At 29.8% G+C, this 24,352-nt stretch overlaps 2 protein-coding genes across 4 annotated transcripts in view; one reads left to right on the top strand and one right to left on the bottom strand.

The window, feature by feature from the left end:
- Nucleotides 1-7,039: 7,039 nt before the first annotated feature.
- Nucleotides 7,040-14,161, bottom strand: LOC105663227 (high affinity copper uptake protein 1). The gene is made up of 4 exons (XM_076535639.1): nucleotides 13,967-14,161; nucleotides 13,757-13,890; nucleotides 8,354-8,413; nucleotides 7,040-7,795 (listed from the first exon to the last, which is right to left on the bottom strand). Exons 1-4 carry the CDS (start codon nucleotides 13,985-13,987, stop codon nucleotides 7,597-7,599), a joined length of 414 nt encoding a protein of 137 aa, XP_076391754.1. The 5' UTR covers nucleotides 13,988-14,161; the 3' UTR covers nucleotides 7,040-7,596.
- Nucleotides 14,162-20,184: 6,023 nt separating this feature from the next.
- Nucleotides 20,185-24,352, top strand: part of LOC100882597 (glutamyl aminopeptidase) — a 69,601-nt gene continuing 65,433 nt past the window's right edge. For all 3 annotated transcript variants that reach the window (XM_012290853.2, XM_076535641.1, XM_076535640.1), the window contains exon 1: nucleotides 20,185-20,584. The gene's annotated coding sequence lies outside the window, so the exon portion shown is untranslated. The remainder of the gene's footprint in view (nucleotides 20,585-24,352) is intronic.

The raw sequence follows: 24,352 nt of genomic DNA, 5'->3' as shown, positions 1-24,352 counted from the left end.
GATTACATTAACGACAAGGAGGGCACTGCCGGTTAAGCAACACGGTGCAGATTACTTGTGCAGTTACACGATATTATTAAGGGTGGTTCGGGGCTAGGGGAGGTTGAATCAGACAGGGAAAGCGAAGGGCGTTTCAGGGGACGGTGCGTAAAAGGGGAATATAAAGCTTACTAGCAGCCGACGCCAGTATCGACCAGTTACACACGCGTACATCTATGAGTCGTCTGGATGGATGGGGATGATTTCTCTCTGTTTATTCGATCCATCGGCTTACCATTCTCTTTCCCGTACGAAACTTTCCTTTGATCGACGTGCAAACTGCACAGTTTCAGAGCAGGGCGAGAGCTTGTATATGGTGTGAAAATATTAAACGTAACGTTTAGAGTTCGGTTAAGCCCTTAAACTACAAGTTTTTCGGCAGATGCGTCAATCACAGCTACCTAATTATTACTGTACGTTAAGATAAATAAAGAATGTCGACATGTCAAGTGTATTTTGGATTTAAAAATTTAAGAATTTAAGAATTTATCATAAAATAGAGAATATTAAAATTCCCCACATGTTAAAGTTTCACATGACAAATTTCTAAGTATTCAAATAACAAATTTCCAATTCTTAAATTTTCAAATTTTCAAGCTCCAATTTCCCAAATACTAAATCCCCAATTTTCAATCTTCAAATTCACAAATTTCGAAACTCTCAGACGTTAAATTTTCTAAATACCTAAGCCAAATTTCCGAATTGTAAATTTTCAAATTTCCCACCCCTGAATTAAAAAATTCCTGTACTCTGCACTCGAGAAACATTTTCTCCACCCAGCTTGCCTGTACATCGCGAGTAAGTTACACAGCATTCGAGGAAATCGACAGATTATGTGTTGCGCCACAACTCTCCCATGGCTCTGTTCCAAAAAGAAGAAAGGAAAGAAGTTGTAACAATAAGCAGAAGATAAAAAATAAAAAGGCGAACGACCGCGAACCGTTGAATTGCAATCTCTATGGACTATCGGGTTCAAAAGATTTAATGCACAAAAGCCGCCCACAGTAGGTGGATGTGGTGAAGTTGAGAGGGTGTGTTTCAAGAAAAAAGTGGATGAATAGGGCTGAAACGAAAGGGGCGCGCGATAACTGTTGATCCCTCGTCGACTCTGGTTTCGAACAGTGGGCAGAACGACCGAAATGAATATGTGACATTATCTCGGAAACAATAAGAATCCAGTATAGTATTTAACCAGCAATCGATCGACGGTTAATGTGTTTAATATAGGAAATTGTCTTTCATAATGTCTGCATTCTGCCAAGTTTCTAGCATCTTAGGAAAAATTACCTATTAACCGATTCATTACCTAACCGAATTTAACATTTCGTTCAAACTTTATATTACATAAGTATTATAGATAATTGTATAAGTTGTTAACACTAGAACTATCGACATTAAATGCTCGTTTATCGAAGAATGAAAAATAAAATGAAAAGGGAAATAAATAAATACTAAAGCATCAAGTAACATATAGAACTAGTTCTTACCTCAACAAAATATGACAGATATTTCTATAAAGTAACGACAATAAAATTTTGTAATATAAAATGAGAAATTTGAAACCAGTCATTTTGACTCGTTGGTAGTTCTAGTGTTAAGGCAGAAATATTTAATATTTTTAAGGGAGAATTGCTTAATATTTCACGTTTAATGGATGACTATCGGTTGAAAAAGGACAGATCATGTCCTGGATATTCATGTTAAAATATTTCTGGGATATTGTATCCTTAGATTAAAATAACCTATGATATTCCTGGTCGCCTGTTCGGAATAGAAGCTTCGAAGACAATACCTGGATGCCAATCGAACGGGAGAGAACAGGGTTACTCCTGGACGCCTGATTAAATAGTCATGTAAAGAAAAAAATGTAGCACTCCGAATCTTTGAAATAAATTCTACCTTTCACAGATCCATATCCCTTGAGGGACCTTTATTTTTCTTTACATAAAACTATGGTTATGACCAAAATCGTATACTAATATTATCTTAATCTATAAATACATACAATAACATTAAGTTAACCTATAAAAACCTACAATAACATACATTACACATATGTATACAACTATACAATAACTATGCATTACTTACCATATGAAAAACTTGACCCATGCATTTTATTCATTAAATTATGAATAAATTATGTCATACTAAAATGGATGTACGTGTTATTGGAATATCCTACATATTCTTAGAAATATAATATTTTGTTGCAATAATAAAATGTCATTTTAAATAAGTATAATATATTTATAATTTTATTCGGGTTCAACTAAGCGAGACTTCCACAGCGGTGATAAAAATTTGATCACTCAGCGTGTATAGATACATGCATAATGATTTCTTTTCTCCACAAGTAACGATACCAAGTTTCTGTAGAACAAATGTCGTTCAAGTCGAGAAGGTGGCTGTGCCTTGAACAAACGATTAAGTCACCTCGTTAAGAATTTTAACGAGGACGTCGTCCAATCTCCTACACCTTCGGATATGCTTGTTATGCCGATATAAAATGTTTGCTAAAGACAGGATTTCCTGTACCAAGCTTAGAATAATCGATAGCAAAAACAACAAGCTCTATGAGCGAGCCTTTATAAAGAAAATATGGGTCATTTCTTATTATAGTTTATTTCTTATACTTCTCTGTAATATTGCTTTTTAGCTATTTATTATTTATATTTACTGAAAATACGCTATTCATATATTTGTTATTTCTGTGTATCGATACTATCTCTTTATTTATTACTTATACTTATCAGCAATATTGTTATTTATTCATGTATTTATTACTTATTCTAATATAGTTATTTATTTGTTTATTTATTACTAATACTTTACGAAAGTAACTGATATTTTTCAATCTAGACAAAACAAGAGTATGCATAAAGTGATAAGTGATGAAGTTTGAAGATTGAAGACTCAGAAGGAGAATACGAAAATAATTATAAACTCTAGTACTAAAGTGAATAATTTTTTGAACAATACACTATTAAAAAAAATCCTACTATTTCTTAAAAGGAAGCGTGACTGAAAATAAAAGTGTCAATTTCTGATATATTACCTAATAGGAACAATACCATTATTTCAATTAAACTTATTAAATTATTGTATTTGTCTTTTGAATTCTATTAGCATCTGTCATCATTCAAGCAGTGGATGCCACTGTGACAAGAGCTATTCATTGTGAAGAACGAAGTCGATAAAGTTAGTGACCCGTTTTCGAACATCGTCTTCATTCTGAAAACATATATTGAAGAAGCCATGATAAATTATTCGAAACTGACAGTAACAAAGTTATCTGATGTCAGAGGGGTACACTTGAGTAGAACAGAACTTCCGATTCCAAATCAGGTAGAGTTTAAGTCACGGTGATCATCGATGACCATTTAGTGTTGAACATTTAGTTACATAAATTAAAGATAAAAGAAACTGAAAAAATAACAGAAAAGCAAAGTGAGAGCTCTTAATGCTAAGAAAATGATGCACTAATGGACTAAAAAATGAGGTGAAACTTTACTTTGTGGTACACAAAATTGTTGACTATGTTTTATTATGTAATAATTTTTGATGCTTAGAATACAAAAATGCAAGTTTTCATTATAGGAATCTAGTTAAAAAGTTATGCGTATGTATGTATAAATACGTACATGCGTGTGTATGAGCATTTTTAGTTTATTTGACATGTAGGTGTGACACTACATTGACTTCTATCTATAACGTCATTGTGCTACGTTTATGATTCTATGTACATGTATAATGTCGCTCATTAAAAAAAAATAAACTAACATCTGTTTCGAACTGGTAATTGGAAAAACATGTATGACTATTTTCATAGAACTTTCTTTCCTTAGTCGATGAATGGAGTATGGGTAAAAACCAACATGGTGACGCAGTAACCAGTCAAATATACCAAAAGCGCTCAAAATGACGTACGAGCAACATTTTAAGCCTGGATTATTAATATTAAAACTTGCACTTTTGTATTGCAGGAAATAGAAGCTGTTAAATGATTTTAAAAAATGTTAATGTTGTGCAACTGAAAGTAAAGTTCAGCCAAAAATGCAATTAAATGAGTAAGTACTGTTCTTCTTAATAATTTGTATTATGGTGTATCTAACCACATGCATCAGATTACACTGTGGCAGTTATGGTGTTAACAAAGAGTAAATAGGTACAAGAAGTGACACTGCAAAGAGGTATCTTTTATATTTGGCAAAGCCTGTCCACTTAACTTGGTTAGACAATTGTTAACCTCTGATGACTTGAAATCTATTTGTTATCAATTTTCTATACAATATTAATATTGTCTTTTGACCATTTTACATTTTACATTTTGACCATTTACTTTTGACTTTTTGATCCATTTTACAACATTAAGAAGTTGAAAAAATACGGAATATAAAACTACTCCGTAAAATATATTTGAAGAATAAATATTACAGAAATGGTTGCTACAAATAGCTTATAAATAATGCCGAACTATTACAAGATTGTACGGATTAATGTTATAAGGATGAAACAAAATATGTATTACAAATAAATTACCGGTGAATGTGTTACCGGGATGAGACAAAACACGTATTTATTGCAGATTATTAATAAATAATAAAATATTTTTTATAAATAAGTTACAAATAAATTACATGTAAATCATTCTTTGCAGGACGCTATAGTTGTACATTGGTACATTGCCTTGTAGGAATACCGCGTCGATATCGTATCCCCATCTTGTTTCACATGGCATGGCCATTTAGCGATGTCAACCACAAGTTGCGAGTGGAGAGCAACTCAGAATAAAAGCAGTTAAGCCTATCCCACCGTGAACATTTCCAGCTATCTATAATTTTGTAACAACGAACTGATTCTATTTACAAATAGAATCTATATAACATTCTTCTTATTTTTACTTGCAGATGTACTCTAAGAGTTTTACCGAACTAGTACGAAACACCTTATACATTATTACTTTCTAATTTAACATAAGTGAATGTAGTATAACGTTTGCTAAATTTTCTAAAATATAAACAATATTTCTAACAATTTGTATTTACCTTATTATAACTATAAAAGGGGCATGCATCTTAATTGGAAAGTAAATAACTGTAAATTGAAAAGGTAATGGCACTCTTAATTACACTATTATAAGAATTCCTACTACTCAAGATTATGCAAGTTTTGGTAGCGATCTGTAAAGTGTATGCTAAATAGATTGCACAATAAATATAATAATTACCAAGCTGCTGTTTTCAACACTAAAACTACGAAACCGGTCAAATGACCGCTCCACAAGTTTCTTATTATAAGATACACATTTTGTTAAAGTACATTTCTTGAAATCAGCATTTATTTTCATCAAGATAAAGAATAAATGTGTGTGCTAATTTATGTTTCGTCATTTGTATATTTATTCTTTAACTTCATTTTTAGTTTCAAAGTGTACATTATATATCGGTAGGTTTAGTGTTAATATTACAAAATGTGTAAATGTCAATCCACGAGTTGGCGCGTGATGAGGTCGATCCAAAGCGAAAAAAATTACGCTTATCCCTATTGTAAATACATCCAGTGTTACATTTCGACAAATAAAAATAATAATGATAACAACTGCATCACGCAATTCGCACTACCTCACTCACTCTCAAGTCATTTGTCGACTGTCATTACTTTTGGCCTAATTGGCGTACGTGACCGCTCGGACTAATAATTTCTATCACTGAAAATACGTGTGAAGTATAGGCGTCTATTTTTCTATTGGATCATTCCACGCCAAATCGACCACTTTTGGAAGTTACCATCTCTAATTTTGCTCTAATCGAAATATGTTGTAGTCCATGTGAAATTAAGGGGGTTTAAGTCATCACTTTGCCAGTTTCGAATTTGTTAAAGAATGATAACCCTTCAAAGTTTGCAATTTTTGTCCATTTTGGCGAAAATAGGGTTCACTTAGGAATTTTTTTCTCAGAAACTACTCAACCGATTTAGCTCAACTTTTTTTGTTTTATTCATGAAGAATTGGGCTATTTTAAAATATTGTTTTTAACTTTGTCAATTTGTTATAAAATGTCAGAAAATTTTAATTCAATCAAAGTGTGATTATAAATTCAATCGTTTGGTCAATTTCTTCAATTGATAAAAATGAATAAAAATGTTATGGTTTGCGATTTTCGATATTTGTTAAAAATTTTATAATTTGTAAAGTTAATATTGATACTTGCAGAACTGCTGTCACTACTTTTTATTATTTTGAGAACATATTTCACAATTAAAGATTTTTAACTGAAATATTTGTTCTACTTTATTCCGCTATCTTTGTGAATTTTCACAATTTGTTAATAGAAACTTGTTAACATAAGCATTGTTAATTTAACCTATTTACTTGTTAAATAAATTTTACCTTTTCAAATAGAGTATTAAATTGACGTATCACTCACTCTATAACACAACATTCTGACAATAGTTAAAATTGTATCATTTTTTTTAACTTCAATATGTTCCGAATTTATGAAAAGAAAATGAATCAGTATTTAATTTGGGTAACGTAAAAATATACAAACATTCTATAAAATTTCAAAACCAATGCAATTTTTGTATTACAGATTTTTTATAATAAAATTCAAGAATATAGTCAAAAAATATACTTGTTTACGTTACTTCTTAGAAATGATTAAGCTGCATGTGACGATAAGAAGACTTGATTAGATAATATCTACAAATGCTTCATTATAAGAATACTTCATATGAACAACATTGTAGCTTTAATGTATAATATATTTAATACAGTTACAATGTTGTTCATATCAGGGGTCCTCAGTTTATTCATCGAAAGACTTCTTTAAATAATCTTAGCAAATCTTCACAGTAATAATCTGAATTAATAATTGCTATTAAGTCTAATCGTAATCCTCAAATGAATTGTGCAAATGACTTACTTATGGTAACAAAAATATTTATTAAATATATACAATATAATAAAAATGTATTTATATATTACAAAGACGTTTCATGAAATTATTATTAATCATCTAGTGCAAAGATATACACTTATTTTAACTACATGTGATTTTACATATGTGAATACATAATGTATCAATATGTATATTCACTTGGATTAGCTATCGCATAATAATAAATTTAATAAAATAATCACAGTACATAGCATGGTATAATAATTAAATATACGTTAAAAAGTTAAATGGTTTATTTGTTGCGTGTGTTAAAGGTTTAATGATGATATACTTGTTGTAATACTTTAATAGTAAGGTGTAACAAATGATTAGCATTATAGAACAACCTGTAGTTTTCAGGTTACATGAGACATTTAGTGTTCCGTGAATATTGACAAAATAAAATAATATCAAGTTTATAATTTTCATAAAGGTAAGTATATACTATCTTGCATTTACTCCAGATATATTTCGAATATACTTTGTATATATTCGAATATACTGTTGCACACAAAGTCCCTTACTCTAATCATAAGCTACATAAATCCATACTTTTCTAAGTGGAATTTAAAGCTGTTTTCACAAACACAATTTTGTCAGAATAACATTTCAGAATTTACAAACAGCACTCGGTATTCTCACTGTTCGACTTATTATAAGAAAACAGCCAATAACCTAAAGTTGCGCCGATAATTACTGCGATACACAGATAAACATTGTATGTCATAAAAATTAACATAAGAACGTATCCTATGAATAATTGACATGCGTGGAGAATTGTGTGCATGGTGTGAGTAGAAGAAAACAGCAATGCTCTGAAACAAAGCACTTTTATTAATATATCGAAAATGTTTACACATTTAACATATGATACATATATTAAAATTTTCAGGGTACAGATTCGAAGTCAGTAGAGTCAATGATTCTCACCTTTTTAAAGAACGCACCTGCCAAAACCAAAATTCAATAACTTAAGTACAAAGTAAACATTTTGTACAATATGAGCTTCAGAGAGATATAATTACATTATTATTTATTATTATAATTTTTTCGCAGAATACTTATGTAAAAAATAAGTACAACACAATTAAGAAATATCAATGCTAGCAAACAAAATTTAATATATTTGTGTTTGTTTGAATGAAACATTTGTATATTTAATACCAGAGATATATTTTAAAAATAAAAATATGAACAAAATTTTATAACTGACGTTATTTATATTATTTTTATTGTATATTGAATAAAATATTAGACACTGAAAATTGTATAGGTAAATAATGATTCGAATGAATTCCTTAAACCATTTTAAAATGAATTTACATGCGGATTAAATACTAATTTAGAATTGAAAAAAGAACAAAAATACGTACTTTTTAGATCTCTGTTCCCCCACTTTCCGAGCTTTTGCTGTAGCAGCATAAAGATGGTCGCTAAATAAAAAAAGAAAATAGATAAATGTATCAGAATTGTAATTCTAATATTTATATGGGAAAGGGGATCGTTAACGTTCAGTTGTTATTTAATGGCGATTTTATCATATTGCACAAGTTACTGTGTTACGCGATTTCTATTATTTATTGTGCATTTATTGTACTGGTGTAGTTTTTTATCTTCTTTATTCACTGAACGCAATAATAGCTTCGCTAACAAAATGAATAGTGTATCAATTTTTTTTAACACGTTGACTTCCACATAGAAGAAATTGAAAATTATGTTAGATAGTATTTTTGTTTCTAAAAAATCTTACCAAATATTCTGACATTATTTAGTTACATTTATTATTCATAGTTTTAAATAATTAATACGAATATTTCCAATTAGGTTAGTGGTCAAATTTTTAATAATGTAGACGACATATTCGTATGGAAGATTAAGCGTCACCCATACGTGGGTGACGTGACAGTCATAATGTTAACGGAGTATGTATGAACATTCGATACCATGAAAAAAATTTACTTAAATGTCAGCTCATTGAATTGATTTAACTTTTTCTAAATTAAATACATTATTTAAAAAATGTTGAAATTATGTGTGAATAAACGTTGCCAGCAATTTAATCTTTATACATGGATACAGCATGACTGTAGCTGTACTGTCTGCATGATTCACATTCTCAATGGTCCGATTTAAAAATGATAAATGGAACAGATTCCAGTTTTATCGTATCGATTACGATGCACCGAGGTCGAATTTTTAAAACAATTAAAAGAATGACTTTTACATAAAAATTTGCTGTTTTATTAACGAACGAAAATTCTCAAAATTAAATATGTGAGACGTTTACTTTGGAAGTAGGGCAAATGCATCTTTTGTTATTGCGAGATATTTAACGGTTTGTATTTCAATAAATTTAAAAATGTTGATAAAGAGTAGTAGACAATTTTGTAGTCCCGTGGTGTTAGATAATATTTATTATTCAATAGAGTTTAAAATGCAGGCTAAAAATGATAGAGGTTTTATTTTATTGAAATAAACTTGCCTCAAAATTATTAAATTTTTAAAAATAAGTTGATTTTCAAAATTAATTTATTAATTAATTAATGAATAGCAGTCTTTAATTAAATTTAATAATATTACAGTTGTTCGGTTATTCTTTTTTTAATTTCTTTAAATTATTTGGTCCGAATTGTCTCATGTTCTTGCATATTCTGATTCTCACTCCAAGATTCTCTTTTTACGCTCAACTCTCATGGATTATATTTTCATAAATAAAATAATAATAATAAAGTTCCTTGGAAATGAGGATTTCCTTTGAGTGGCGTTATCCAGAAAAGTGTTTTCATTTTTTTATCATTATCTACTAGCTCCACTTTCTGATTCATCGCAGTTATAATTGTCGTTGAAATCATTCTGAGGCATATTTTTTTAATAAAATAAACCACGATTCGTACTTACCTTTCAAATAACAGTGAAATTGTGCATCGATACAAAACAAGAGCCGTGCCGACTTTTTTGCATATTTATTAGAATCTGTATTTGAATTTACAAGTTGATAATAGAAATCAACAATGATTGACAGACCTACAGATGCTCGCCCATTTTGAGGTTAGGTCACCAATATTATACAATTTGTAGTTTTTCACAGTATGTCAGTATTCCTGAAATTTATTGGAATTAAATTGTACCGTAATATATTCCGCTAAATATAATGTTAAACTAAGGTGGATTTGTACCACTTTCAAAATAGACATCTTTCTAAACCGTTAATCTCTCAAACTTCTTCAAATATTAAGAAGAATTATTTGTATCACAGATTGCTTATACGTAAAAATATCATATTAATCTATTGTCATTATCTTCATTTTTTTAAAAAGTGTATTTACACCACTTTCAAAATAAACGGCTTATTTAATCCTTTCCCGTGCTTTGACGAGTCTCACTTGTGACACACAGCTCAAATGTGACAAACCTTATTCAAATTTTTCATATTCTTCAACTTGAAATTTAGGTTCAGCTATAAGTTACATTATCAAGGATCCTTGAATATAAAATAGTTACAACATTTTAATTTTTTTTGTTCGTTTTAACGTTATAGCCCCGAATGTTATAGACTTGACTACCGCATCTGTTAAATAAATGGCACGGAAAGCGGTTAAATGAATAGTTCAATGTACCATATGTATACAAAATGTCATGGAAAAATCTGATTAAAAATTGAAACAGTTATTCAGGAAACGGTATCTAACACACGTTTAAAGTTTCATGTAATCTACTTCTTGCTTTTAAAAATTTGTAAGAGAGTTTTCTTTATTAATAAATCCATATTGAATGTTTCAGAAATTATTGTATTAGTTAAATTACTAATTAGATAATATAAGTGCTTATTCACTTATCCTTATTCACCGATCATTATTGTTTGGTTGGTATGCAGGCTCACAGAATTAACCTCGGTAATTTTCGAAATTCTTTGTTAAAATTTTAACAGGATATTTCTAAAAGAATTCTGTCGACCAAAATATTTCGAATATTCCTTGCTTTTTTAATACAAACAAGTTTCATAATACATATACTGCAATTTTATTAAAAACATTGCACTAATGTATATAAATAATACTATCTAAACAAATTATATATAATGTAACGAATATTCTTCAAAAAAGTACGGTTCATATACAACTTGTCTTTTCATGTAAGAAAAAGAATTGCAATTTAATTCTGCAATTTAATGTTCACGATCAAATATTATTTAGCAAGAGGCAGTGATAAAAATTGAAAATTGTTATATTTAAGAATTCTTAATTTACAATATGCTAAATTCTTAAATATTCAAATTACCAAATTCTTAAATTCTTAAATTTTCAAAAACCTCAAATTTCTGAATTTTCAAATTTCTAAATATTTAAAATTCCAAATTCCAAAATTTTCTAATTTCTTAACTCACAAATTTCAATGACCATTTCCAGATATCCTATGTTTTACAATTTGCAAACTTTTTGTGATTTTCGAGTCTCTACATCACTAAATTCTTAAATTTCAAATTTCCAAATTCCTACATTTCCGTGTCTCTAAGTATTCGAATGTTTTTTCATTCCCAAATATTTGGAACTCTTAAATTTCTAAACCCTCAAATCTCTATATCTCTAAATCTCAAAATACCCAAATCCTCAAATCCATAACACTCAAATGTTCAAATGTTTTAATCTCTACACCTCAAAGTCTTCTAATCTCTAAATCCCCAAATCTCTACATCTCCAAATTTTCAAATCCTTAAATCCTTAAATCCCTAAATCTCTAAATCTCTAAATCTCTAAATCCCTAAATCCCTAAATGCCTAAATCCCTAAATCCATAAATCCATAAATTCCTAAATCCCTAAATCCCTAAATCCCTAAATCCATAAATCCCTAAATCCCTAAATCCCTAAATCCCTAAATCTCTAAATCCCTAAATCTCTAAATCCCTAAATCCCTAAATCCCTAAATCCCTAAATCCCTATATCCCTAAATCCCTAAATCCCTAAATCCCTAAATCCCTAAACCCTAAATCCTTAAATCCCTAAATCCCTAAATCCCTAAATCTCTAAATCCCTAAATCCCTAAATCCCTAAATCCATAAATCCATAAATCCATAAATCCATAAATCCATAAATCCATAAATCCATAAATCCATAAATCCATAAATCCATAAATCCATAAATCCATACATTCCTAAATCTCTAAATCCCTAAATCCCTAAATCCCTAAATCCAAAAATCCCAAAAGCCACAAATCCCTACATCCGTAAACACATAAATTACAAACTAGTTAAATTTCCAAATTCTCAGATCGTCAATTCTTCAAATTTTCAATTCCCAGAGTTTCAAATTTTCAATCTCCTAAATTTTCTGCTGCATATATTTTAAAATCTAATTCCTAGATTTACTCATTTTTAAAACCTACAATATAAAACTTTCTTAATTTACAAATTTTAACATTTGAAAATATAGAACTAAACTTGAGAATTTGAAATATTAAAATATTTCAAATACAAAAATTTGTTTAGTACAAAACAATAATTTACCTGAGACTTATTTAAATTTCATTAAAACCTCAATGCCACAAAAGAATATTTCAAAGAAAAAATTTAAATCTCAAAATCACAAAAGAATATTTCAAATAAAACATTTATCTACTCAAGATTATAACTTTTTCAAATATATTTCTAAATTTTGGGACAACAGTATATTTCTTCTTATCCTCTCTATTAATAAATGACTATACAGATAACCATTTTTGTATGTGACGTAAAAGGTTTTATTTTATTTCGGTTGTCGTAAATCGGTATTGCTCTCAATTTTTGTTATTCGGATATTTTTACAATCGTGTCATATTTATGTATGAAATATTTGTGACGAACAATTCAATTATAAATATACGAGTAATGTGATTTATTAACGTATTTATAATCCATGAAAGGGCATTATTCGCACGCCCTGAAAAACTAGTTTACTTTCACATAAATACTACAGTAGTAGATGAATGATTTACTGAGAACATAGATTCACAAGATCACGTAAATGCTTTTTGCATGTACAGTGATATGTGTATTAAATAATTACATGGTATTTTTAAATAGAATGGCATATTCATATTTGTAGATCGATAATAAGGAACACTATGCAAGGTGATGATAAAATAAAGAAACAGTTTGTAAGGTACTTTAAATTTGATAATACATATACTTATTTCTCACTAAAATTTCAGAGTTTGAAATATCTCGAATTATTGATTTTGTTCATATGACGAGTTAGCTCTCAAGAATTTATGAATCCATCTCAAATCGTTCACACTTTTTATTTGTTTATTTCATTTCGTGTTGTTTAAACATTTTAAACAATTTACGAATATAATTTAGTTTTCGCCAAAATTACAATTTAAATATCAAATTGTAACAAAATTTTTGCGCATGACGGGTATAATCGTCATGACACAAAATTCTGCCACATCTCCATGACGGATATAGTCGTCAAACACACTTAACTGGTTAAAGTCGAGTGATTTTTTTATTATTTCCGAATAGATTTTTACATAAAATGTGATACTTATGGGGATCATGACAGTGAAAATTGTAGTGAAATTATAGTTTGCTAAACGAAACAATTTGCACATAGAAAAAGTTCATGGTTATTCGAAATAATAAATAATTTTCAATCAAAGAATAATTTTTAGAATGTCATATTTATTTGTGGACGTGTTTAAAAAGTTGTGTAGATATGCTTAATCACTCATGTAGTAGTACACGCTACGTTGTAAACTCTAAATAACTATAGTTTTATTTATAAAAACGGCTACTCACCGATAGCTTTTTATTCCTTCATATATAACACCTATAGCAATAATCCCAACAATTGAAAGTGCAAGATCTCCAGCTGTATGTATATGCCATTGTTTAAATAAAACCGTTTCGTGTAAACCGACATGAAAATACATCTAATACAAATATGAAACGGTGTGAAATAAAATAATAAAATGTGTTATACTGTAATAAAAATGTTTTATTACTTACCATCATCCCGGAGTGATCCATTTCAACTTTGTACGTGGTAGCGAACGATACATACAAGCATATGAAGCAAATGAGTACTGAACTCTGTTTTTATCGGAATATAGATAACATATCGGTGTATCATCGATTATATTGGCGTTGAATTAACACGTACACAATCATCTGCAAGTAAGGAAAATAATATGTAATAAATACATGTAAATATGTGAAATACACGTGACGATCAAACTCCTCTGTTTAATCCTTAGTATAATTTTTCTATGTTGTGATCATTCTGATGATTCCGATATACATTAATTATTATAAAACTAATGGATTATCTTAAAAGATGATGATTGCGCCATCTTGCTATTTTACTTCCTCTGGTTCTGTAAATAGATGATATCAAACTGATGATTAAATATCAAAATCTTTTTTAATTACTGTATGAATTATAATTTTACTCTCTTCTAAACAAATTTTACTTCTTATGGATACTGTTTTTATTGAAGTTTCAGTTTATCAGCATTTGATATGAAAATGTTACAAATTACATTTTAATTTTCTATGGTTTTTGTTAATGTCTATTTTATTATAATAAAATTTAATTTATGGATTCATATACGGGAATGATGTAATAATAAAATCCGTATGTATAAGTAAAATAAACAAGAAATAACATTCATTGTTTTACTATATCAGCATTTCCTGCTTTACGTATAATAATATACATCACCACATTTCGCCATCTAGATTTGCGTCATTACTGTTACTCATAGCAACACTGTTTCAGATGAAGTTGAATGGTTTTGAGAGGGGCATATGCTGGTAGTATAATTTTTGTAGGTGGACGTGTAAAGGACATATGAAGGGCATTAATGTTTTTTAAATGAAATAATATATTTTTTATTGCATCAGCTGGTACTTCTTCATATCCTTTACAAAAAAGTATTAATCTATTTATGTAAAAAAATCATTAGTTTAGGAGATATTTTAGTTTTAATGTCTATTTACAGAAAAGGTTCAATGTGGCGACCATTTGCATCAGAACACTTCCTGAATCAAAAAATTAATGACTTACTAGCATTCCGTAGTGTATAACATTTCTGCATGTGTAGCACTTTTCCCAGCTTCAAAATAAACTGATAACGTGTCTATCTTTTCTTCTTTAGAATGCTTCATTATGAAGTATCATCGCATTCGCCGCATTAGAGACGTAACGGAGACTAAATTTCACTGTTACTGCATAACAAAAAAAAACAAAAACTCACAATTCGTTTGGTGACATGTGATTTCTCAAAGCATGTAAAAAAACATTTGCTGTTCAATTAGGGCAATTCACAATATTAATCAGAAAGTAATGATTTCCTAACAAGTTAGAATTAAAATATTTCCTAAATTAATGATTTTGTCACATAAATAGATTAATACTTTTTTGTAAAGAATATGAAGGAGTATCAGCTGATGCAATAAAAAATATATGATTCCATTTAAAAAACATTAATGACCTTCATATGTCCTTTACACGTCCATTTACAAAAAAAATATACCACCAGCATATGCCCTTCTTAAAACCATTCAACTTCATCTGAAACAGTGTTTGCTATGAGTAATAATAATGACGCAAATCTAGATGGCAAAATGTGGTGTGCCACCCTGTATACAGCAGTGGTTCTAAGTTTGCGCTTGCATATATGCCTCTTTATTAAATTAACATATAATTATTAACAAAAAAATGAAATATAAATATTGTCCTAGTAATATCTTATATACATTTCCTTATTTTAAAAGAACTGCGAGAAAAATTTTATAACGAGAAAAAATGATTACCAAGTAATTTAAGATGATAAACTTATATTTACTACATTGTTAACTGTAGTTATTTACTATAAACAAATGTAAATTTTCATCGAAGAAAGTATGTCATCACATACATCATTACATTAGATGATGTTCTCTAGTAATCATGGCAAGTACACTTTAACACTTGTATTTGCAATGACAAACAACATTAGCAGAAAAAATTGTTATATGATTACATTAAGAAGGTAAATCATGTAGAAATATATGAGAAGTACTAAAAAGAAATCGATCGACTGTACAAAGTATTATAAACAAGTATAAAAAAGAAGGAATATTGCGGAATAATAAAAACCGGTGGACCCGGAAAATTAACTACGAGAGAAAAGCGTAAAATTGAATTATTAAACAAAAACAAGTACCAGTGCATCTGAAATTGCATCGCGCCTTGAAGAATGTATTCTGAAGGAAATTCACCCTAAATACCATAAAATAATTTTAAGAAAAAAAATACGCCGACTTCGAAATGCACTAAAAGGTATAAAATAATTTCAATTTCCTAATGAAGTAATTTCTATTTCATTCAATCATACAACTACGTAACAGATATGAATGAAACCTATTTACTCGTTAGGTAGTTTATTAAATATATTTCAACTTTTTCAGAGGCGCCGCAAAATTAAAAATACCTCAGTAAACGTTGCTGCCAATAACCAGTTGATTGTGGTATGGCGTATTGGAAATTAATAAATCCTGAGAAAGAATACTAACCATTACAGATATATCTGATAATATACGTAAATGTAACGACTGCATGTTCATTTCGCAACGTTTCTGATATAAATGAAATTGAATCGACTTCGTTCGCGTGTGGAAGCCATGGATCTAAGAACCTATAAACGGAGTCCACGACGCGGGAATTACCAAATTTGCGGCAGATGGGCTCTATCTTTATAGAATATGCGGCGATCGAGTCTTTCCGTCGCATACTCTATGAATCTAGATAGACCATAGTTACATTCTATACGCACTAACACCTACTTCGCGGCGTGCTGTCGAGTTATATGTATAGAAAAAAAAATAGCTATACAAGCTTTCCCTATGTTCGGCTGTCCAAAGGTTGACATGTTCAAGAAAATCTTTTAATTTTGCGCCGCCTCCGAAAAGGTTGACATGTATTTAATATACTACCTAACGAGTAAATAGGTTTCATTCATATCTGTTACGTAATTGTATGATTGAATGAAATAGAAATTACTTCATTAGGAAATAGAAATTATTTTATACTTTTTAGTGCATTTCGAAGTCGGCGTATTTTTTTTTTTTTAATTATTTTATTTCACGCTTTTTAGTGGAATGGGGAGAATTGTATAGGATACTGTGAGACGGTTCTTCCGGGCTTTTTTTTTTGTCTGCGTAAATGCCATGAACATAATTAAGTAAAAGACAACATGGATATTCGTTTTTCAATTTTTTTTTTCGCTAATATCTAGAAAACCAAAGCTTTCTGTCAATTATGCATAAGGAAAAGGTTGTCCAGAACCATGCCCCTGACAACATATTAAAAGGATATTAAAATTGTCCAAAGTTGATTTCAAAACTTTTCAACAATTCTTCGCTAATATGTATCTCGAAAACTAAAGCTTTCCGCGAAATTTGTATAGGAACAAAATTGTTCAGAGTCATGTCCGTGATAAGATATTAAAAGCGCACTAAAATCGAGAAAAGTTTATTTCAAAAGTTGCCGGTTGTCTTGCAATAACAATACTTTGCAATTAAAAAATGAAAAATTTTTTGATAATGGTACCAATGGGGAGTCAGAACCTACTAGATGCAAAAGATTTCGTTCCGATCGGTCCACCCAGCTAGGTGTAATCGGTGAACATACATAAAAAAAAAAAAAAAAAATATATATACTGATAGAATTAAGTAACCTCCTCCTTTTTCGAAGTCGGTTAAAAAGTGATCGATATCGAGCCGGATATAACGGTAAAGTTGCGAGGAGGAAACCACTCATAAGCAACGTAGACAAAAAAGAGATTAGAATTTGCAGAACAATACTTAAATGCTAGCGACGACTTCTAGAAAAACATAGCATTTTCCGAAGAGTTAAAATTTGATATTTTTGAGTCGGACAGTAGTAAAAAAGTGTGGTGGAAAGCTAATACTGAATTGGATTTCAGAAATATGTAACCGACGACGAAACACAGAGGAAATGCAATGTATTGCTGATTCTGGAGGTGGTAATTTAGTAATAACAGATAAAATAATGGATAAACATTTATATTTAAATATTTTTAAAAAAATTTTACAAAACAGTGCAGATGAATTAGGATTAATTAGATTTATGCATTAGATGAATTTTATTTTCAGAAAGACTGTGACGCAAAACATACAGCCCATGTGTATAGTACGTCAGTAATTGTTAATACCAATACTCCCCACAGGTTAGAAACTCCTCCACAATTTCTTAAGTTTAATCCTATCGAACATGTATGGGCGAAACTAGAAAAAAATGTGCGAAAACATGATATAATACTTGAAAGAAATATTGAAACGATAATGGTGTAATATAGAACCTGATTTCGTTAAAAATTTGGTGTCGTCAACGCCCAATATATTACATGAAGTGATTGCCGGAAGAATCATCATACAAAATATTAATTTACAAAATTCCTGCTAAAATAATTGTAACAATAATTAATTGTACGAATACTTTAGTCTCAGCGATTTCTTACAGTCTTCTGAATTTCAAGTCATTTTAAGTTACTACATGATGTTATTGCCTTCAATTTTGGGTCACTTGTTACTGTAAGTGTAATGTTTAATATACAGCTACATATGATTAAATATACTTAACAATATAGAAAATATTGTTCTTTTTATTTCTATATTTCAAGAGTACGAATACTTTTGTCCTCCATTGTACATAAGAGGGTTGATTTTTAACGCTTGTGTTTCTCAACATTTCAAAAGAAAACATGTAAATTGAAATTTGAATCCATCAGAAAATATTATAATGTCAAAACTTAAGGTATGTGTAAAAAGAAATTAGGATATTCAGAATTTCTATACGTTTTTTAAGAATTTGTCATTTCTTAAATTTGTTTTGGTGTTATGAAAAATTTCAAATCAAGATCAAGTTAATATCTCTAAATTTATGTTTTCAAATTTCTTAAAATACAAATGTCCAAATGATCGAATACTCAATTTCTGAAATCGTCAAATTATTACGTTTCCAACTTTTCAAATCCACAAATTACTAAATTTTATAAATTCCCGATTCTCCAATTTTTTCGTTTTTATTTTTAAAAATTCTAAGATTTTCTAATTTTCTAAATTCTATCGTCTCAAATGTCATTACTTCTAACTTTAAAAATTCTGAAATTCCCAAGTCTTTCACATTTCAGATTCTCAAATCCTATATGTCCAAATCCCGAAGTTTTCATGTCTAAAAATTGTTATACTTCCAAATGTGAACGTCTAATTACTGGAAACCCCTAAATGCGGGCACTGGGGCAAGTACCCCATTTGTCCAACACTAACACTGTTACAGCTTAGAATATCTACCATATCTGAACACATCTCAAACGCACTGCACTGAATGATGTAGCTAACCTTTTTGAAATCACATATCCGGGTTACCCAATTAAGAAATTCATTTTAAAACTTACACAAATCATTCCAGCCGCTTACTTTCCTCAACATTCACAGGTATGCATTCAAAAAAATAGGGATCGTAACTGTAACATCTATCATTCTTATGAAATCGTTAATTACTGTTTCGAAAACTTATCGAAATAAAACTTGTTTTTAAACTTGTTCAAAATCATTTGAATGGCTCAATCAACTCGAGATTCATGGAATTATATACACACAAACGGAGAATGCGACTGTAACATTCAGATGTCGAAATGAAATATGAGTTATCGAAACAAAAGTTTGTCAGTAATCTTGTCTAAATAATTGGAATAGTACTATCCCAAGACTCGCAGGCCTACATTCAGAAAAGGGAAGATATAACCACAACATCGATTAGTCCACAATAATATTAGCTAGACTATTTATAATTGTATATGAAGCTATGGAAATGAAAGTTCAAACTTGTCTAAGTTATTAGAATAACCAGCCCAAGATTCAGGGACCTACATTCAGGAAAGGGAAGATGCGAGTGCAATATCGATTAGCAAGCGTTAGAAGAGCAAGCTTGTTGCAAAGCGATCGAAATCGTGAGGCTCCATCCGTGAACGTCGAGAAAGAACGTGTAGTACTGGATGTTAATCGATTTCTCCTTCTGTCGCTTCGGCAAAGAGGGTATCCTCCCCGCTTCCCGATCAACCAAGATGCCCGGCCTGCGTGAACGAGGCGGGCGCAACCTGTGGCTATCCTGACTGCCGCGCCTCCCTGCGTCCGGAAATTTAGCCACGCTCGATTCTCAAACTCCCTTCAGTGCCATTCTCACCGTTCGACTGTTTGCATGGACGACGGTGTATTTCACTTTTCACAAAGGGGAAGCCCCATATCTCCTTCCGAATCGCGCCCGTGTACGCTTTAATCACCGTCGACGATGCGAGCGCGATTCATTTTCCAACTACCATCTCGAACGGTTCCCGCTCGATTCGATAAATCATCCGCGTGTGTAAATATTTCCTTTCGGTAGGATGTTTAAATAGCCTGTGGTGAGGTGCCGGTTCATCCAGTTCATGCTGTGCACCAACTCACGGATATGGAAAAATGATCGACCTCCATGGGAATCGACAAGTTGGATTTCTGTCTTGATTGAAGAAATCATTTTAATTCGTTTCATTCAGTGTGAACACTTTCTGTGTTTCGGAGAAGGTTAGTACCGAATAATCCCCATACTTTGTACTATTCGCTGATTTTTTAATAACAAGCATAATCCTTGCAAGTTTCTGAGTGATTCTGTGGGACCACCATATTTTCTACATAGCAAAATTACCAGCATGCCGGTTACGAGTTGATATGGAACTTTGTATAACTTTCATTTCATCTCGGATATCAATTAGGTTTCAATTAATTGAAGCGATGGTTAAGAACGAATTGCGTTTCGATGAATTTGTGTTCGTTTACGAGGGAGACCTTGTAATTTCACTAGTTTCGTTTGTTTAGAGGGATTTCTCGGCCGCGAGACTGGGCAGGGTCAATGTTCTATCACGAGGCACTGTACCGGGGGTATCACACGCGCATACAAATATACTGATATCTGTATAGCTTGCGAAAATGGAATGGAAGTATACTGTTTCCCTTTCTGCACGATTCTACTGGAAATTTATTCGCGTTGAAATATCTAAAAAATGTGGCAAAAAAACAAGATACCACTTTTTTAATAAATATTTTGGTTGTTACCCTTAATTACGCCGGGATAATCACGCGTTAATACGACTGTGAAATATTTCTATTTAAAATAGTATACATAACTCATCTTTGAAGAAATTAAAAAATTCTAATATTACATAAACGTTGGATATATGCATACAGCACTGATTAAAATGAAATTTAAAACGCGAATGAAACCAGAAACCTCGATATTTTTGATGATAAAGTGTATTTTATTGTGCTGAGCAATTTTCTTTTATGTTGTACAGGCTGTCTCACGCAACTGGTACAGGCTTTAAAATACGAACTTTAAAACGTTCAGACTTTCATAAGCCAGAACAGTTTTTGCTGCTCAAAATTAAATATAAATATTTTTCTGTTCGTTGAGACACTAAGATATTTGTGTTTAAAAAGTCTTGTACAAATTATATATAAATCTTGTATAAATTTCTAAGTTAGAAATAATTTGTTTTTTCTTGTATAAATTATTTACTATCTTATATGAATTATATTTTTGTTGATTTAGTAATAAGTGTGGATAAACACAAATGTTTTAATAATTCGTTGTAGGGAATACTTCGAAAAATCGATTAATGTAATTTTATTTAAAATATAGAAATGACCTTGAAATCCTTGAAACACCTTCACTCTTGGAGGTAATACATGCATCATATGATATTGTATCCTGCACCGTTTAATCTTCTCTGATAAAATATTTGTTTATCTGACCATTTTAAAGCTGTAGCTTGATTCTGTTATATGGGACACCAAGTATATTGCAAGTATTTATATAATTCATTAGTAGAATTATTCTGGAATTGTTCAGTTATCTACCTAAAGTATTTATGGATATTTAACAAAATCTGCTCGTTTTAATTAACGGGATCCGTCAATTAGCGAAATGAGAAATGCAATTATACGAAAATTATGAAATATCAAAAAGCTGTGTCATGTATATATTTTTGAATGCATGTTGAATAATCCAAGCTGTCATAAATACTGTTCATTAATTTCATTAATAACGAATCACTTTTATTGCAATTATGATAATTATATCAGGTCGTAATTGTTGCAATAAAGGGACAATTATTTTTGCACAACTTCTTAGGAATGTAAATGTGAATTTAGGGTTGTTACCTGAAAGATTATTAATTATTTGTTAATAATTTGTATTCTAATCCATTATTTGAATAAATTAGTTTAACAGCATACGTTTCATGTTTATGTCAGTAAGACAGCTTTTTTAGTATATAACATTAAGAATAATTGTATGTTAGAGTAAAAATTTAGATCTGAAAAGAAGTTTTAGATCAAATATTCTATACCTAACGAATTATCAATTTTCGTAATTTTTTTTTGTGTTCCTGAGTTATTTTTTTGTTTCTTTTGTTCAAGAAAAGCATGATAATCCATCTGTGAGAGTGGCTTCGGTGATTTTAAAAGTTTTTAATATCATTTGAACTAAAACTAAATTATACAGTTGGTAGCAGTGTCTGCGGACTGTAGGAGAAAGTAGAAAGGTGAAAAATTTGTCAGACGCACCTGAAAATTTCAGTTTGCTTCGTAATTCTTTCTTAGCTTGAATACAAAAAATATTTTATTTCGTGGTTTTATCTATTTAGAATGACTTATACTATAAGTAATTGTACTGTTGGGTGTAAAAGGAGCTACCATATCTTTCGAAAAATTTGTAAAGACTTTAACGTTACGCAGTTAAGCTATTATTAATAGGACGTATTTATTTATTTATGGGCTTATTTATTTTGTGTTATAAAATAAAAAGAGACTATACGAGGCCATGTATAACAACATGAAGTAATGTGTATCTGTACTCCACATATCGTGCAATATACAACGATGTCATTGTATATCGTAAGTATAATATAAATAAAAAATTCGTGTTTGAAATTGTATACCTGTATAATTCATAGAAAATATAACAGTATAATATTCACAGTATGTCATGGAAAGTCTGCAAACTATTTTTTAATTCTTCAGGTATAATAGAATCAGTCTGGCAATAACACTCATTCGCCCTGTTGCACATCCTACTCGGGAAATCGATTATGTAAGATCTTGAAACATAGAAAATACAATAAAATCATTACGTACTTCGAAATAAAAGGTGAATCATAATACATTTGTGCAACTAGACAATGTTAACGATGTTAATCGATTAACAGACGATGTTAACAATTTCTATAATTTAAAAGTGCAAAAAGCTATTTGCTTAAGTAGGATAGTCACGTATTGGAATAGTAGAATATTATCATTGTGGATTAGTAAGAGAGTGGAATAATAAGATAACAGAATGGTAGTACAGTGTTAGAATATAAAATAGAAACACTGCAATAGTATATTAATAATTGTGAAAAATGGTAAAGTTGTAGAATAGTAAAATGGTAAAATAGAGAAATGACAAAGTGGTAAAATAGTTAAACAGTAAAATAGTGAAATAGTAACATTGTAAAATAGTAAAATAGTAAAATAGGAAAATCATGAAATAGTGAAATAAGAAAATAATAAAATAGTAAAATAGTGCATTTAATTATTACATTGATTGAATAGTTGAATGTAATTTAGAAAATGATTTTCAATTACAAAAATTTATAATGTTTAATGTTTATTTAATTTCTTGTAGAAATCTAATTAACTGTCATAACGTGATACAATATCGATTTAGCTTACTCGGAAAAATGATAGCGTGCCGTCGTTAGTATGAAAAACACGAAACGTGACAAATCAAAATTTATTTTCTTTTAGAACAGGAGACTGAATTTTTAAACTAAACACAACATAAATACGTATATTTTTTATAAACACGTTACAACGAAGTATAAATTATTATTTTATATTATTTGATGTTATGTAACATTATGAAGTAATATAATTCTTAGGGATTCCATTATTCTGACGATCTTTCAAACATTTAAGTATATTACGTATAAATCTGTAAATTAGAATTGCTGGTAAAAAGAAATAAATTAGCACGTGTAATAATTGTTTTCCTTCTTTGAAAACACGATATTGACTTTATATATATTTCCGCAAGTTCATTTTAATGCGTACACATGACTGATTAACACAATTACACAATTAACAGGAATTACCAGCTTGGTGTTATTTTTAAATCGAGAACAATATATAATACAAAAATAAATAAATCAAGATGCAAATTAACAAATATTCTGATACCTAGATATTTCTGTAAGTTAAAATAAAAAATTTGAATCCAGTAATTTTAGCCGGTTTGGTAACACAAATATAAAT

This window comes from Megachile rotundata, chromosome 9 (assembly GCF_050947335.1).
Source record: "Megachile rotundata isolate GNS110a chromosome 9, iyMegRotu1, whole genome shotgun sequence".
Taxonomy (NCBI): Eukaryota; Metazoa; Arthropoda; class Insecta; order Hymenoptera; family Megachilidae; genus Megachile; species Megachile rotundata.
This window is presented reverse-complemented; position numbering and strand designations above follow the sequence as displayed.